General features: G+C 46.8%; 2 protein-coding genes across 2 annotated transcripts; one reads left to right on the top strand and one right to left on the bottom strand.

Annotated features, from left to right (window-relative positions):
• The first annotated feature begins 10,600 nt into the window (after positions 1 to 10,600).
• Positions 10,601 to 13,304, top strand: LOC121851159 (butyrophilin-like protein 2). Its single transcript, XM_042344751.1, has 3 exons — positions 10,601 to 10,673; positions 11,702 to 12,049; positions 13,021 to 13,304. The coding sequence occupies exons 1-3, from the start codon at positions 10,616 to 10,618 to the stop codon at positions 13,302 to 13,304; spliced, it is 690 nt and encodes a 229-aa protein (XP_042200685.1). The 5' UTR covers positions 10,601 to 10,615.
• Positions 13,305 to 15,092: 1,788 nt separating this feature from the next.
• Positions 15,093 to 16,384, bottom strand: LOC103181194. The gene has a single exon (XM_042344838.1). The coding sequence runs from the start codon at positions 16,228 to 16,230 to the stop codon at positions 15,328 to 15,330; it is 903 nt and encodes a 300-aa protein (XP_042200772.1). The 5' UTR covers positions 16,231 to 16,384; the 3' UTR covers positions 15,093 to 15,327.
• Positions 16,385 to 17,982: the final 1,598 nt, after the last annotated feature.

Genomic DNA, 17,982 nt, shown 5'->3' on the forward strand with positions numbered 1-17,982 from the left:
AGTGTGAGACTCGGAGACGAAGAGCAGCCGCTCCCTGACTCCCCGAAGAGGTTTAGTTACTATCCCATTGTCCTGGGATCTGAGGGCTTCACATCGGGGAGACATTACTGGGAGGTGCAGGTGGGCAACAAGTCATTGTGGATTGTGGGATTGGCCACAGAGTCTGTCAACAGGAAAAAACCAATGAGGTGGTCATCAGAGGGTGGGGTCCGGGGGGTGGAGCTGTGGGACGGGACCTATAATGCTCTGACGTCACCCCCCACCCCTCTGCCCCTGACAGTGAGACCCGGGAAGGTCGGGATTTACATGGACTATGAGGGGGGACAGGTGTCATTTTACAACGCTGACAACATGGCTCATCTCCACACTTTCACCCAAACTCTCACTGAGAAACTTTATCCTCTGTTCAGTCCCGGGTATAATATTGATGGGGACAATCCTGATCCTCTGACAATCTGCCGGTGACAGTTAATGAGGAGGAAAATTTGTCCATTATAATGAGGAGCAAAAACCCTCAGCCATTAACTTGATACATTGGCAGTGAACAAATTCTTGGGGGGTGGGGGGGAAGGGTGAGCACTTTAAAATGGGCATCACCCCTCACATCGCCCTATACACACCCTCACATCCCACCCGCACCCCCCCCACCCCACCCTCACATCCCCATTACACACACACCCTCACATCACACCCGCACCCCCCCCATGCCATCACACTCTCACATCCCCCCACACACCCCCGCATAACCCACCACACACACTCTCACATTTCCCCCCCACACACACACCCTCACATCTCCCCCACAAACACACTCACATCCCCCTCCACACAAAGCCTCACATACCCCCACACACACTCTCAAATCCCCCCCACACACACCCTCACATCCCCCAAACACACACCCACACATAACACCCCCCACACACTCTCACATCACCCCCCACACACACCCTCACATCCCCCCCACACACACACCCTCACATCTGTGTTGGGAGAATCTGACTTGCCATCCAGTGTGTGACTCACACGCTCTGAGACAGGGATATATATCGCTGATATCTTTCTCTCCAGCAATGCCCAGTCTCACAGTCAGGGCTGTGCTCAGAATCTCACTGTAATCTCCCAAATCACTTTTATATCTATAAACAGGTGCTGTGTTGTTCCCCAGTGAGCGGCCGCGTCTCACTGTGTATAAACACTGTGTATTTTCAGTGACAGCTTTATAATCCGTAACATTTCTCACTCATTGCAACAATCTTTATCCTTCAATAAACCAAGGTCACGTCTGTGTGGATATCAGTATCCAACATATTGTCATTCACTTGCAAAATACGAGATCAATTTACAATAAATAATGTGTCATTTTATGTCCAATCCTTATGCACAGTCTCCACACACTCCTCATCCTCTGATACACACATCCCTAACCCTCACCCCCTGAAACACACATTAATTACCGGCTGTATCTGTCGCAGCTACACTTGCAACCAAAGGATCCACTATTTAATGTAAATTTCAGTATTATTATACTTTATATTTTATTTTATATTTGATTATCATACTTTATAACAGCCACAACTTGCACTTATATAGCATCCTTCACGCAGGGTAGTGTTTCACAGCGCTTAACGGGTGCAGCCTGACTCCGAGCTGGTCGGTGGTTGGGGATGGGAGCTGCCGTAAGCACAGTCAAAGAAGAAGATTTTCAGGTGGACTTGAAAAAGGGGAATGGGCACGATGGAGGGATTGAGGGACAGTGTTCCAGAGTTTCAGGGTGTAGTGGCTAATAGCACAACCACTGATGGTGGGGCAGAGGGTGCGAGGGACGAGTGGGAGACCGGTGCCAGTCAAGCGGATGTGGAGTGGATTGGGGGGTGAGTGGGCCGGGGAAGTTTTCAACATGAGTGTGAATATCTTGAAGTTGATCCATTCAGTGATGGGAGTCAGTGGAGCCTGGACAGAACCGGTGACATGTTGGTATGGAGTTTGGTCCAGGTCAGTTTTCTGTGGCAGAGTTCTGAATGAGCTGGAGATCTTTTGAATGGTGGACCTGGGGAGGCCGGTGAGGAGTGTGTTGGAGTATTCCAAGAGGAGGTGACAAACACATGCACAAGGTTTTCGACTGCATTTGTGATAAGATACCGTCGGAGGCAAACAATTTGGTGGAGGTAGAAGAAAGAGGTCCTGGTCAGGGATTGGATGTGGGGGAGGAAGGGCAGTTGGAGGTTGAACTGGATGCCTAAATTGTGCACTGAGACTGAAGGAGAGACCAGAGAGTTTGAGGAATTTCGATCCACAGAAGTGAAGACATTGACAGACAAGGAGTATGGCTTCCATCTTGTTCATATTCAGCTGCAGGAAGTTTACACTCATTCAGGCCTTGATGTGTGCCCGACAACCTGATAGGACATTGGGGACCTGGAATCATAATAATAATAATCATCTTTGCATTTGATATAGCTGGTAATGGAGGAGGCAAAGTAGATTTGTGTGTCATCACATACATGTGGAAGTTTACCCCATGTGAATGGATGACATTAGAGGAGCATATAGATAACTAAGGTAGATGAGGGAGGACGGTGGTGGAGGAGGATGCCATGGTCAACTGTGCCGACTGTGGCGGAGAGATCAGGGAGGATGAGGAGGCAGAGGGAGCCCTGGTCACAGATAGAGAGAATGTCATTTGTGACCTTGAAAAGCACCGTCTCTGTACTGATGGCAGAGTGAAAACCAGACATCAGGGGCTCAAAGAGGGGATTGGCCTCACACAATGCATTGTAGGATTTTGGCCGGGAAGTTTTTGGGAGGTTGGAGATGGGATGGTAGTGTGAGAGATGAGAGAGTTCGAGGATGGTTTTTTTTGAGGAGCCCATTATGTAATATATAATAATTCTTGCATTTGATATAGCGCTTTCCACGTCTTCTCAACATCTCAAAGAGCTTCACAGAATAGACTGTAAAGTGAATTGACCGTATATTTAAACCATTACAGCGGTTTTCAGGCGGAGTGGAGCAGCCTGTGGAGAGAGACTGGTCGGTTAGCAGGGAGGAGAGAAGGGGAAGTTGAGTGACCAGAGATGGGTGGGGAGGGGGTCGAGGCAGCAGGTGGTGACCTCCCTCTCGGTGACTGAGACTGAGAGAGAGAGGGGAGAATTGGGGGCAAAGGAGTGTAAGGAGGGGAAAGTGGCAGGAGCCGTGGTGGAGGGAGGAGGCATTGTGGATGGTCTGTGTGAGGTGGAAAGGGACATGGGATGGGGGGAGGGGATAATGCAGCCAAACAGATGGTTGAGTGGGTGCACAGAGATGGTGATGGACGGTGGAAATCAGCGTCTTTGGATTGTTATTTGCCTCCAGAGTGACTCTGGAGTAAATGTCAGTTCTGGTCTGTGAAAAGGGGAGGCAGTAGGTGTGGAGGTGCTCAAGCGACCACTGGCAGTTTATAGTGTACTGTTATACTTTTATATTATTATTATATTTTATATTATAATACTTTATATTATATTATTATACTTTATATAAATATAGGAGATTCCTCACCCAAAATACCTTTGGTTTTCTCTGTCACTAATTTGTTTCACAATATATTACAACAACAACAACAAGATTGCATTTATAGAGCGCCTTTCATGTCGGGATGACGTCCCATGACACTGGACAGTTGGGTCGGGACCCGAGCAGGGGGGGAAATGGTCAGTTTGAGCGTAGGGAAGGGAGGGAGCGAGGAGGGGTGGAGAATCGAGAGGGGAGCTGAAGGCACGATCGAAGAGCATAGATGTATCTCTCTAGAACAGTGTGTGATTTTCTCTGTCGAAACCTTGTTGCACAATACGAGTCATACCTCATATTTTGGGGCTTAATTAAAGTATTTTTAAAATATAGGTCATCAACGATAGGAGTTTATGAAAACAAATATGCCCATGACACTCCAACTTACAACACCTTTCTGATGGGTTATAATCATGTCTCTGTGTCAATCGGTTATTGTGCTATTGGTTTGACACACAGACAAACTCACACAAACATTTCATCTGATTAGTATAGATAGATGTACAAACACAAATCTCTGTGTGTAATGATCTGATTTGCTGTGTCGTAACCAGTTCTGATCTCATTGTGAAGGTCCTAAAAGATGAGGTGGAAACACTTTCTTCAGGTCCTATGGCTTGTGCTTCCCCTCTCACTGACTGGTAAGGAAACACATTGAATCTGTTTGTTGGTGTTAAATTGCTGAAGGCAATGAAGGCACTGAGCCCCGAAGCTCTGGATCCCTCCCTCAATCCCTCCGCCCCTTGCCCCCTCCCTCCCCACTTTCAAATCCCATCCAATGACCTTACATTTTGATCGTGTTCACTGTCACCTCTCCTCTCCCTCTACCCCTGGATCGGGGTCAGACTCCACCTCTGTCAAGCGCTCTGGGACGCTGCCCCGCGTGAAGGACGCGATATAAATGCAAGTTGTTGAATATAAACTCAAGTCTAATAAGTGGAGACATTGCTATATGGGGGCGGTGCTGCCGCCATCTGGTGGTGACAAGATGAACGGCAGTGGGTTCCAGGACCAACATCTGTCACTGAAGCACTCGCCCAGTCAGTCATCGGGTCCTTTTCCATGTTGTTCAACGATTCTTTTCACCTCTCTTTCATTGCTTCAGGCTCTCTTCTAAGCGGTTTTACTAACGGTTGGACTATTTCTCTTCACCTTGTTTTATATTCTCCCTTCATCAGTCCTCTATCACCTGACAGTATTTCTCTACAATGTTGTCAGTCTCCAAATGTTTGCCTTCTTCTGGTGTTGGTGGACACAAAGTGCAGACAGTGGGAAAGGTAAGATTGAAGCCAAACAAAGCCAAAACCCCATGACGGTGGGGATGAGAGCAGAGACGATGATAGACAGCATCAGCCCAGGTAAACATCTCACATCCTCTGATGTTTAAAATGTCAATGATGTACATTTACTGATGCAAAAGCTGACAGTCTGTCATGAACAAGGAATGTCTCTGAGGGATTCCACCTGAATATGACAAAGCTGTGCATCAGCCCGGCTCAGTCTGTAACACTCTCACACACACCAGGACTTTCAGCTCACAGTCTCGGATGACCCTCTGGTCCAGAGCTGAGGGAATTAATATAAGGTCCTGTCTGTGCCTTTTCAGGTGAATGTAAAAATCTCACACAACTAATGAATAGAGAACTGTCTCTGTTACAAGAATCAAATCACTAAAGCTGGTCTGTCAGGGCTGACAGATTCTCCCATTCTGTCCTGAGGAGCAGTCGCTGCCCACACACTGTCTGTGCCCCACCCGCACTCCCGCCTGCAACTGTCCTGCTCCTCGAGCCCCTCACTCCTCTTTGTGTTAGTTTCCTGTCTCTCTCAGCTCCGGCCTCTCCGACTCTGGATCCTGATACCAAGACTCCGGGTGTTTGGACGATAGGGATCGACACCAAAATAAGTTTTGAAAAGGTTTCCGTGGGCCTTCGCTGTGTGTCCTCCCGTGGGCTCCCCTCTCCTGTCACACTGAGCAGCCTCACCATCCTCACTGGCCTTCACAGGGGCCGGGGATACCCACTGTCACTCAGATTGTTTGAATCACTGATTCACTATCTCCTGTTCCTGGGATTCAAACAATTACAATTTATTGGTGTTTTACAATAAAGCAGTAAATGCCGGGAACCACATTGGAATGACACTCAGCTGGAAATTCCGGCTCTCCAGACGGGATCTCCCCCATTGGTCCGGCCTCGAGCCGGAGGTTCAGTGTAATGAGCCACTGTAGCCGCCAGACAGCACAATCAGCACCAGCACCGCAACAGCTCGTCTGGATTAACATCATTCAGAGCATCAGAGGAACCTGACACCCAATGTGTGGGAGCAAAACGTGAGCCATCTGTGTAAAGCTCATCGCCAGCTCGTCTCTGTGCTCGTGTTGGGAGAATCTGACTTGCCATCCAGTGTGTGACTCACACGCTCTGAGACAGGGATATATATCGCTGATATCTTTCTCTCCAGCAATGCCCAGTCTCACAGTCGGGGCTGTGCTCAGAATCTCACTGAAATCTCCCAAATCACTTTTATATCTATAAACAGGTGCCATGTTGTTCCCCAGTGAGCGGCCGCGTCTCACTGTGTATAAACACTGTGTATTTTCAGTGACAGATTTTATAATCCGTAACATTTTTCACTCACTGTAACAATCTTTAACCTTCAATAAACCGAGGTCAACTGGATATTAATATCCAAAATATTGTCGTTCACTTACAAAATACTCGATCAATTTACAATAAATTTGTTTTGTTATTATTTTATATCCAATGATTGAACACAATCTACACACACTCCTCACCCTCTGATACACACACACCCAACCCTCACCCCCTGATACACACACACACCCCTAACCCTCACCCCCTGATACACACACCCTAACCCTCACCCCGATACACACACACCCCTGACCCTCACCCCCTGACACACACACCCTGACCCTCACCCCTGACACACACCCTGACCCTCACCCCACACACACCCTAACCCTCACCCCTGACACACACACCCTCCCTCACCCCTGACACACACACCCCTAACCCTCACCCCGACACACACACCCGACCCTTGCCCCCTGATAAACACACACACCCCTAACCCTCACCCACACACACCCCTAACCCTCACCCCTGACCCTCACCCGACACACACCCCTGACCCTCACCCCCTGACCCACCCCTGACCCACCACCCCTGACCCTCACCCCGACCCACCCCTGACCCTCACCCCCTGACCCTCACCCCCTGACCCTCACCCCCCGGGGCTCATGGCCACACGGCCGCCGAGTTGGGAATGTCGGTGTTGGTGTAGAAAACCCCTTTGATGTGAAGCTGTTGATAGTCACAGAGAATAATAATGTATTTGATGTCATTATATTATACAATAAGTGATTGGATCTTCAATGAAAGGATTTCCCACTGAATATGTAATGTATATAACAGTATATGTGCCATTGCTGTTGACTATAGTGACTTTATACCATATTCTCACCAGTTGGGGCGGAGGTGTCAGAGGGACTGTCGCTCGAGCGCGTTTCTGCCCTTCGGCGCTTCTGGAATGTTCCCGCCCTCCCCCCGCGCATGCGCACCTTCCCGAGTCTGGTCCCCGGCGGGAAAGCGCGGGAGCGCGGGACCGAGTGACGGTTGGAGACGGGACACAGCGCGCACGCGCGGGAAGGCGGGGCCGCGCGAGACGGAGAGCGGCGGGAACAGTGCGCATGTGCCGACACCACGTGACAGCGCTTTGGGCGTCAGGACCCGAGAAGAGCGCGAGAGTCGGTAAGTGAGGAGCGGAGGACCGACCCCGCGCTCCCCCCCGGACCCCAACACACACACACACACAGTGACCGCACACCGACACCACACACTCCACACACCGGTGGGAGCCGCTGAAGGCGGGAAACTGGGCAGAGAAGCCGCACAAAGGCTGTGACAGGACAGCGGAGCCGTCACCGCCCCTCACACAGACTGACACACACAGCGGGAACGGGAGGCAGTGGCTCCGGACACGGCTCTGGGCCTGAGAGCCGCGGTCTGACCACCTGCCACAGGCGGGAAGTGTGTGAAGGGACACAGTGGCCGCCACACACAGCGGGTCCTGGGGGTCACTGGTTTACCGCACACACCACACAAGTGCGGGAAGGGCGGACAGTGCTCGAGGAGCGAGTCCCGGCAGCTGCTGTCTTACCTCCCGCAGGAAGAGCTTCACACGAGGAGGAGGAGATGGCGTCGGTTATCTGTGGTGACGATTGGATGTCAATAGCGTTTGGAGTTGATTTGGGTTTGAGTTATAAAAGGAAATGCTGTTGAACAGTGAACAGATAGAGAGACGATGCGGACACGTTTACGCCACAGAATTCGATAGAATTCAATACAATATAAATAGTATAATTTAAGTGTATCGCTGAAGCTGAAAGAGCCGTTGAAAGAGAAAGGAAACTGTTGTGAATCGGGACAAGAAAGTTGCACAAGAAAGTTTGTAAATGTATATTATTAAACAAACAAGAAATATTTTAAAAAGAGTGGTTTGAGGTCCTCTGTCCGTCTGGAAACAAAACCCTTCGGCTCTGCTTTTGCCCATCTCTCCCCTCCCCACCCCCTCAGCTCCCATTCCCCCCTCAGGTGCCCATCAGCTCTGTGAAGCGCTTTGAGCCATCATCTCGACATGAGGCGCTGTGTCAATATAAACTGTACTGTCACATCCCAAACTGGTCTCAGTGACTGTGAGGCTGAGAGCAGCTGAACTCACGGACTTGTTTTAAACCAGAAATATATTTCTTTGTTGATAGAATATATATTTACACTTTCCTCAAAAAGAAACAAATGCCATAAGAGAATGAAGAAACACAACACGTTATTTTACCATTACGGGACGTGACAGCCCCGACCCCTTGTGGTGGGGGGTTGGGGGGGAGGGGCTGCCATTGCGCACTCCACTTTGGTGGAGGGACCAAGGCTTCCCCTCCCCCCCCCCCCCCCGGGGATCTGCTGCCCGTTGCGGGATGTGCTCACATTTCTTGGGGGGAACGCTCCCATTAAGCACAGTCGGGAAACGCCCCGTGTGCACCACAGACATGTGTGACTGCACACACCCTGATAAGGGGCACTTCCATTTACAGATGTCACCCCAATGTGCACCGTAAACACATATAATTACACTAACAAAACACCCCGAGACATCGAACACAAACCATACACTGCAATAAACACACAACCAGTGAACCCCCTGTCACTGTGTGAGGTTAGTGACTGAGCTCAGTCACTGTGTGAGGTTAGTGACTGAGCTCAGTCACTGTGTGAGATTAGTGACTGAGCTCAGTCACTGTGTGAGGTTAGTGACTGAGCTCAGTCACTGTGTGAGGTTAGTGACTGAGCTCAGTCACTGTGTGAGGTTAGTGACTGAGCTCAGTCACTGTGTGAGGTTAGTGACTGAGCTCAGTCGCTGTGTGAGGTTAGTGACTGAGCTCAGTCGCTGTGTGAGGTTAGTGACTGAGCTCAGTCGCTGTGTGAGGTTAGTAACTGAGCTCAGTCACAGGATTAGCCTCTGGACATCGCCATCCCGGACACAGGTTTAATTTACTGTTAATAGTGAAGATTCTTCTCTTTCAATGCAAAACCTAAACAGGTCAGTGTCGGAAATTGTTTTCTGAAATGAACTATTATTTTACCATTAAAATAACGCCTTAACTTTACTGTGATACCAGTTACAGGATTCACTGGTTTCACTTTCACATGTGGTGATGTGGAGTTTAGATATGAAATAAATATTCTCTATCGTCAGGTTTGTGTCAGTAGTAAAGCGGGAGCTCTGCAGTTAGTTTATTCCCAGTTTGTGGTTTAAACGCTGAGAATTGGAGGTAAGTGAGGAGGGAAGGGAATGGGAGCTCCTCTCTGACCTGCACCATGTTGGGGTGAATAAGGAGCGGCTGTGAGGAGGGGGAGGGGAGGGGCACATTACAGCAGTTACACATAACATGTTTCTTCCCCAGTCTGATTGCTGTCAGGTCACTGGTGTTTACAGTGTTTCCTGTGAAGCGCTTTGAGACGTCCCTGGATGTAGAAGGTGCTGTATTAGATGTCAGGATTATTATTCTCCGAGGTCACCTTGACAAGGGCTGAGGGTTGAAGCTCAGACAAACAGACGGAGACTCTGTGTGAGTTTGGTGCCTGAACCAGCAAAACGTTCTACTGTTTCGAGTTAAAAGCAAATCAGTGTCAGAAATTGTTTCCCGATATGGAAAGTTTATTGTGATTAAAAATAATCATTTTATTTTTACTGTTATCCCACTGACTTGGTTTAGCCGAAACTACAAGAGCAACTTATATATCGCCCTCCATGCAGAGCAGCGTCTCAGAGCGCTTAACAGTGGTGATGCCTGACTCTAAGCTGGGGTGAGGGGTGATGTAGCTGTCAGCACTCTTGTCCCTGAAAAAAAACAGCCCCGATCCACCCGCTCCACTATTGGCGGGAGAGCCTTGAGTCGCTCTGCCTCCAACTTCTGGAATTCCATCCTCCAGTTACTCTGCTTCACCCCCTCCTTAGCCTCTTCAAGTCCTGCCTCAAGACCCTCCTCTTCGACTATGCCAACGGCCACCCCCTTCCCCTCCCCTCCCTTCTCCGCCCCCAACCTCAGCTCAGGTCTGAAATGCTGTACATTGTCCAGCGCCTTAAGACATCGTCCCGACGTGAAAGGCGCTGTACAAATGTAATCTTGTTTTTGTTGAATCAAAGGGTTGCGGGTTCAAGTCCCACGTTAGGACTTTGACCTCACAGTTTAGGCTGATACTCCCCCTCGCAGTATATGCTGTGGGAACATAGCATTGTTGGAGGTGATGTCCTTTGGATGTGAGGTTAAGCTGAGGTGCTGTCTGCCTGTCATGTGGATGTCAAAGATCCAAATTGCTGTTGTTGTCCCACCTGTTTCAGGCAATTACGTTATTCCCCAATTTTGGAAGAACACTTTGTTCAAATGCTGATCTGGATTGTGACACAGATCTGGTGTTATTGTGTGTTATTAATTTATTATGAATTGTCTGTTGATTTCCTCGTGTTTCATTGCTCGATGTCCTGACAGATGATGGAGAAGATTTTCATTGTGATTTTCCTGTTTGAGATTCCGGCTTCACTTTCTGGTGAGCAACACAGTCATTTTCTGCCTAATCACTTTCACATTAACATTGCTCTTTATTACAGAGGCAACTAAAAGATTAGCTCACTTGTCAAAGTAGAGAATAGTTTTGTTTCTGATAAAGAATCCACTCACTGTAACTGGAAGCTGGAGCTTGTAATCACTGCAGCTGAACCTGCCCCAGAAATGTATTGCTTTTATCAACTTCCCTCAGTCTATCAGCCCATAACTGTGGCTGAAAGGTCCTCACCAAACCTGGTCTATTCCCAGCTTCTCCTGATCACCTCCCGTTGTTCAGTGGTGAACAACTGTATCTCATTTGTGAGAGAAAAGATAATTCCTGACTGTGTTAATGAGCTGAACGAGAGGAAATTCTGGCTGTGTTTACTCTGGAGCCGTATTTCAAACTATATTTGCAAAGGTTGTGAGCTGTCCGTGTTCACAGAACTGAACTCCGAGAGTAAATGTATCAGGTGAAGCTGAGATGGGAAGATGGGAGGTGAGTATTCTGGGAAGATGAGGTCAAATGGGCTGAAGGACTTTCTTCATCTGAACCTCTCTTGTGATCGGGTGAAATGTGTCCACTGATGAGGATATAAACTGGTGATATACATTCACCTGTTAAATGATAACATTGCTGCACATTTCCAAATAACATATATTTCTGTAATAAGACATTTCATAGAATCGTAGAATCGTACAGCACAAAAAGAGGTCATTTGACCCATTGAGTCTGTGCGGCTCTTTGAATCGAGTAATGTAAGGTCAATCTCACACCCCAGCCCTTTCCCCATAACCCTGCAAACCTGTCCTCCTCAAATACCTATCCACCGCGTTTTTAAAAGTTGTTTTCGAAGTTTCTGTGCAGACTCAGGTTAGTTCATATCTCAGACTTTCAGGGCTTCCGGAAACCAGACCTGTAAACCCGTCAGTGACAGTGACACAAATAAACTATTGCAACTCATAGTTTCACATTTAAATAGAAACAAATCATAATAATAGTTCAATAATTGATAGTGTATGGTTCAATAGATTCTTTTATAGTTAATGGTCCACGTCAGCCTGTCCTCACAGCTCTGGGGAACGATGTCACTCTGGGATGTTGGTTAACACCAGGAGTGGCTGCAGATATGATGGACGTGGAATGGAGTAAATCTGATTCTGGGGATGTGGTGCATTTATATACAAGTGGAGAGGATCAACCTGATGAACAACATGAAGCCTACAGAGGAAGAACCGAGCTCATTAGAGACGGGGTGACTCGAGGAAACGTGTCTCTCAGACTGAAGAACATGAGGTGCTCAGACCAAGGAGAATACACATGTTTTGTGAAATCAAGAACAGATTCTGATGAAACAACAGTGGTTGTGAAAGTTGAAGGTTTGTTGTGTTTAACCTGTACATTTCCCTATTCTAAGCTCATATTCCCACCCCGTCCCAGTCAATATATTTGCCAACCTCCGAAATTCACCATAATCTCTACCAGAGCCCCGTGTGAACTGCACAAAGTAATGATTTGTCATTCTGGCTCAATGTGGGCAATTGGCTGCTGCGTTTCACCCATGAAATGCGCAGTCAATTCACTGTACAGTGTATTCTGTGAAGGGCTTTGAAACATCTCAAAAATGTGATAAGGCTCTATATCAAGTGAAGGATTGGAAGGACTCTTGTTGTTTGGTTTAGAGTATTGTGGGTTGAAGCCCCACATCAGCACCTGAGCTCATAGTTCAGGCTGATACCACACTCTGTCACTGAAGAACACTCAGTGTTAGAGGCTGACGTTTGGTGAGAAGGTAGTGTCCTGCAGATTAATTGGCCATTCACTTGACTGTAACCTTAACCTTCAAAACCTTAACCCTCGTAACCTTAACCTTAACCTTTGTGGAGGCCTGTAGCTCAGTGCTTGTGGAGGCCTGTAGCTCAGTGGTTAGAGCACTCACTTTGCAAGCGAGAGACCTGAGTTCAATTCCAGGTCAGGGCGAAACCTTGGGCAAGTTTCCTTACTCCACACAGAGCCTAATAATAATCCCTCCAAAAACCAAAAACAATAATAAAATTGGTCATTTTCAATCTACGACTATTTGTGGGACATTGCTGTGCGCAATTGGCTGCTGCGTTCGCCCACAAATATGCAGTCAATTCACTTTACAGTGTGTTCTGTGAAGCGCTTTGGGACGTCCTCCCGACGTGAAAAGCGCTATATCAAATGCAAGGATTATTATTATTATTATTATTAAACAGTCACTACAGATGAGTAATGAGGTGTAAAGTACTGAATGTTTTGATTTGATTAGTTGTTACAAAAGTTCCTTCTTTGTAATTGTTGATAACACAACGTATTATTGTTACAGACCGCAGACGGCTGCCCTTGATTTCCATGGCAGGTTACCAGGACTCGAGACTTAAACTCACCTGTAAATCAAAAGGCTGGTATCCCGAACCTCGTGTGGTTTGGTTTGATAGGAGTGGAGCAGAGGTGAAAGCCAAGACTGAAACATGCACTCAGGGGTCTGAAGACTGTTGGAAATGTGAAAGTAGCATTGATATAACCAGAGATTCTACAGACAGATTCACGTGTCTGACAAGAAACTTTCTGGAGGAAAAGGAGGTGAAGATCCAGGTATCAGGTCAGTGAAACATTTGGAAAAATATAAACACTTCAGTGCAACGTATTACAGTTCATATTGTGATGTGCAATAATCCACAGCAGCTCCCAATGTTCAATCTGAGGCTTTCATTCTGATTTTCTTTCAGCCACTTTCATCATAGGATAGTTTGCTATTGTAATTGCAAATAATGAATTACACAACAACAACAACAAGATTACATGTCTATAGCGCCTTTCACGTCGGGAGGACGTCCCAAGGCACTGGACAGTGACAGCATTTCATGTATTATTGAAATACATGAATTTAGTGTGTGTGGCTCTTCGCTGATAGTGTTTCCAGTCAGTTGTGGAGTCCTGTAGCTCAGCGGTTAGAGCCTCGCAAGCGAGAGACCTGGGTTCGATTGTCGGAGATGCTGTCCTTCAGATGAGATGTTGAACCGAGGACTTGTCTGTTCCTATTCAGGTGGATTTTAAAGATCCTCTGACACTTTTTATGAAGAGAAGGAAGTTTCTCCGGGTATTGTTAGATCCGCGAATTATGTGTCTGTATTTGGAGAGAAAAAATCTGATACAAGTAAACTTAAGAAACAAAGAATAGGTTTTTATTTCTACTTGTATACAGGAGCACACAATTGTTCCCGTATACAAATAGGATCTAATGTCTCCCTGTCAGACAAAAGATCCTCTTCTTCGGTACAGTTAAGTTTTATACAGGAGTACACAAAAATACACAGAAGAGATGTTTTTCCTTACAGACCAATCAGGTTTGCTGCATGTTTTCCCACACTTCTTGCTTCAGCTAGTTTCAACTGTACTAATCTTGCAGTTTTGCTAGAAGGCCATTTCTATGTTATCACCCGCCGTTCCTTACACTGTGGCCTTCAGATAACGGAATTCAACATTAACAAGTCTAACCTACTTACTTATATCTGCTTAAAGGCGTTTACACAGCAATAGGCCAGGGCACAAGCTACGATATACAATTAAACATACCATAACATCTTTTTCCTCTTATCATTCCCTCCTTTTTATGGTATTTTAAACTGAAATTTATGTCCTTTTTCTTTGCATTACATGCAACCTTTAAGCATAACATCAGTAGTCCGATCCTTCTGCAATTACTGGTTTTCGATCAGACACATCACAGGTGCTTATAGTTTACTCATTCTGCAGAAAAAGTTTTCCCAGGTGCATATCATGCAATCCTCCAGTGCCTTCTTCAAGCAAGCTAAGGTTGTCCTCACTAGTCATCATAAATGTGGTGGCAGGAATCATCTCAGAAATAGTACCCCGAATAAGGGGAATAATACAACAGCAGCACAGCTTGAGAACAACTATTACTATTAACAGGTACATACCTAATTTCCATAGCTAAGCTCCCCATCCCCATTGAGAAAGCCACTTACTAAGCCAATCACAGGGTCTCTGAGGTTCCTTGATGGCAGACCGCATGTGAGAGATGACATTTGTCAAATTTTGATGGCCATCAGGAATAAAGAAACCGCAACTGGTCCCGAGCATTTTGCAAACACCTCCTTTCTCAGCCATAAGCATGTCTATTATCAGACGATATTGTATGATTGCCTTGCGCATGGCTCCCATTTCCCCATCTATGATCCCAACTGCTTCTACCGTCTCATTAGCCAGGGCATGTAACTGAGTCGCTAACCCATTCATTTTCAAGGCACCAGCAGTGCCCACATTAGCCCAGAAGGACCATCCTACCATTTCCCCTTGAGTGGTCCATGGATCCATGGTTGTATATCCATGGTAACTGCCTGTGACGGAGGAACGTTTGACTCGATTATTGGCCTGGCGTTTGGAACGGGTGTCATGCTCAGCTTCCAGGGGATACACCGCAATACCAGTTGTCACAATGGCCGGGTAACAACATCCAGTCCACTGGTTGGGGAGCTGGAGATAAGCAGTCCGTCCGCAAACCCAAACCATTGCCCCCCACCAGGGTTTCCCAGTGTGGAATTGCAGGCCCCTATCCCCATAGTAATGTTATATTTTTTAATGGTGCATACCTGAGAGGTGAAGTTGGCAATTACTCGTATACTGCAGATACTGTGGCCCACAAGTAACCCCTTGTCCATGTTGGTGCATAGACATGGCTTGCCCTCCTTGTATGGCACCTGATACGTGGGGCTGAATCCGGCAATACTATGGGTCTCCAGGCCTGTGGGGCAGTGAGATTATCTCCCGTGGCCTTGTTTTGAGCCAATAACAGCAGTTGAGCCATGTTGTTAGGGATGGTTCCCCCTTTATGTGTAATATTCACGTGCTTTACGGTGGACAGGGGAACAACGTGCAGGCGGGAACTCATTTGCTGACAAATCCAGCAGTGTTTTGTTTCGAGGCTTCCTGCCTGGAGTATCAAAAGTGCGCAAGCATGATTATCATTGCAAATGCTCAGGGCCCGAGTGGCCGATTGAATTTTTTGTTTGGTTAATATCCAATCATCCTCCTCCCCAGAGACTGCCATTTCCTCAATCAATTCTTCCTCCTCAGAGGTGGGAACTTTTGTGACTTCTGTAATTTTTGATTGTTGGGATTTGAGGACATTGATTACAANTTTTTGGTATAAATCCCCATAAGGTCTTTCTGTACCACACCACCAGGTGCCTGCATCCGAATCAGACAGCTGTGTTATCTGAACTCTTGCCCCATCACTGTTTTGTATCTTTGAAATTGAGAACCGAGACCCAGTCGAGTGGCCTCGGCGTGTATTGGCCACTACCGAGTGCCAATTGTAGGGGCCACACGGATGTTTGCAGAAATACTTTTCATCACGCTGGTGGCGGAAGTGAGCTTTAGTTTTACCTGAATCCTTGTAGGGCCAAGGATTGCAGTCAAAGGAGATGGTGCTCCCTTTTTCCCCTGAGACATGCTTATCTTCGTTTGCTAGGACAAGGCTTCCCACTACTGTTACTAATAATAATGTAAACATGGCGGGAATTGGGCAGTTACCTGATACCCGCAGTGTTTTCTTTAGTCTTCACTGGGTTGAGGTGAGCGTATCCTGGTGCATACACCCCCCTTTGTAACCAGACTTTAACACTTACGTGGTATTTTCCTGTCCAATTCCCTCTGTTACCTTTTTACAATGTGTCAAATGTATCCAAGTAGTTCTTTCTACAATTTTAACAGCGGTGGTGGGAGTAGTCAGGAGGACTTGAAACGGTCCCTTCCATTTAGGGTGATGCCAGGTCTTTCTTTTTACGTCTTTAATCAGGATCCAGTCTCCCGGTTGCAGCGAGGGGACCAACGATGTCTCGGTGATAGTCTGAGGGGGTAGAATATTAAGCATTTCTTTTTTATTAGATAGCATGTTTCGCATGTAGTCGGCTGGACATGCGTCCTTTAACTGCCCCTCGTTGTCTCCCAACTGGGGAATGCGATAGGCTTTTCCCTGTACTATCTCGAATGGTGATAGTGGTTTATTCCCTCGGACAATGCGCATGCTAGTAAGTGCCAATGGCAGGCAGGCTACCCATCCCTTGCCTGTTTCCTGCATTGCCTTTTTTAATTTATTCTTAAGTGTACCGTTATGTCTCTCCACTAATCCGGCCGATTGAGGGTGGTAAGCGCAGTGCTTTTTCAGTTTTATGCCTAATTGTTTTCCGACGTGATCAAGGACTGCATTTCGAAACTCGGGTCCATTATCACTATATAGGACTTGAGGTATTCCCCACCTCGGTATTATCTCGGGGCATAATATTTTTGTTACCGTTAGTGCGTCTATTTTTGCGGTGGGGAATGCCTCCACCCACCCTGAGAATGGGCATATCATTACCAAACAATGCTGCTTTCCCTCACTTGGCGTCAAGTGAATGAAATCCATCATCCAATGAGCAAATGGCTCTGAGTGGGGGGTATTTGTCCTTTTGGGCACTTTACTCCTCCCTGTGGGTTGTTTTGTAGACATGTAAGGCACTTTTTACAAAATTTTTTTGTATAGGATGAGAATCCGAAGGTTGTATATCTACCATTTATCATCGATACCATCCCCCCTTTTTAGACATGACATTTATCATGGCTCAATTCCGCCGCAATAGGGAAAAGTGCTTTGTTTACTGCTTGGATGTCCTGTACCAATCGCCATCCGACGGGGAGAGGGACCTTCTTTACTGGAAAGAGTGGGGTGTTACAAGGGGAATCAGGACACGGAACAATGACCCCTTTTTCTTTTAATTCTTCAATAATGGGTTTAATTCCTTCACGTGCTTCCGGCGAGATGGGATACTGTCTTTGGTATGGTCTGAAGGTGCTTTTAGGGTTAATTTTAATGGGCTCTACTCCCTGCATTAACCCAACATCCGCCGGACCCTGTGACCACAAAGATTCTGGGATTTGGTTTAACGCTTTTTCCAAATCTGCACTGAGCCCGATTAGTCACGGTCTCGCAGGGGGTCCTCTCATGAATCTTGCCCGTATACAATGAGCCACCCAATTCAGTTGTCTGGAGAATACTTTTCCCTTTTCTGAATACCAGATACCTGGTTTTCCTGTCTCCTTCCAATCAGTCAGCCTCTCTGATTCCTTTTTCTTTTTAGCGTTTCCTTCTTGACTGAGTCGTTTACGATACTCATAAGTGCCAGACTTGGGCTTCAGAATAATAGTATTTTCTCATTTTTTTGCTATCATCACCACATTTTTGTTTCAATTTATCTAATAATTCTTTAGTACTTTCGGGCTTCAA

Source organism: Callorhinchus milii, unplaced genomic scaffold (assembly GCF_018977255.1).
Source record: "Callorhinchus milii isolate IMCB2004 unplaced genomic scaffold, IMCB_Cmil_1.0 Scaffold30, whole genome shotgun sequence".
In the NCBI taxonomy this organism is placed as follows: domain Eukaryota; kingdom Metazoa; phylum Chordata; class Chondrichthyes; order Chimaeriformes; family Callorhinchidae; genus Callorhinchus; species Callorhinchus milii.

Bases quoted from the DNA above. Each gene is read 5' to 3' on its own strand.
- LOC121851159 (XM_042344751.1), top strand. From the start codon at position 10,616: ATGATGGAGAAGATTTTCATTGTGATTTTCCTGTTTGAGATTCCGGCT. The intron at 10,674-11,701 runs GTGAGCAACACA...ATGGTTCAATAG, and splicing joins GATTCCGGCTTCACTTTCTG to ATTCTTTTATAGTTAATGGT. The intron at 12,050-13,020 runs GTTTGTTGTGTT...TTATTGTTACAG, and splicing joins AGTGGTTGTGAAAGTTGAAG to ACCGCAGACGGCTGCCCTTG.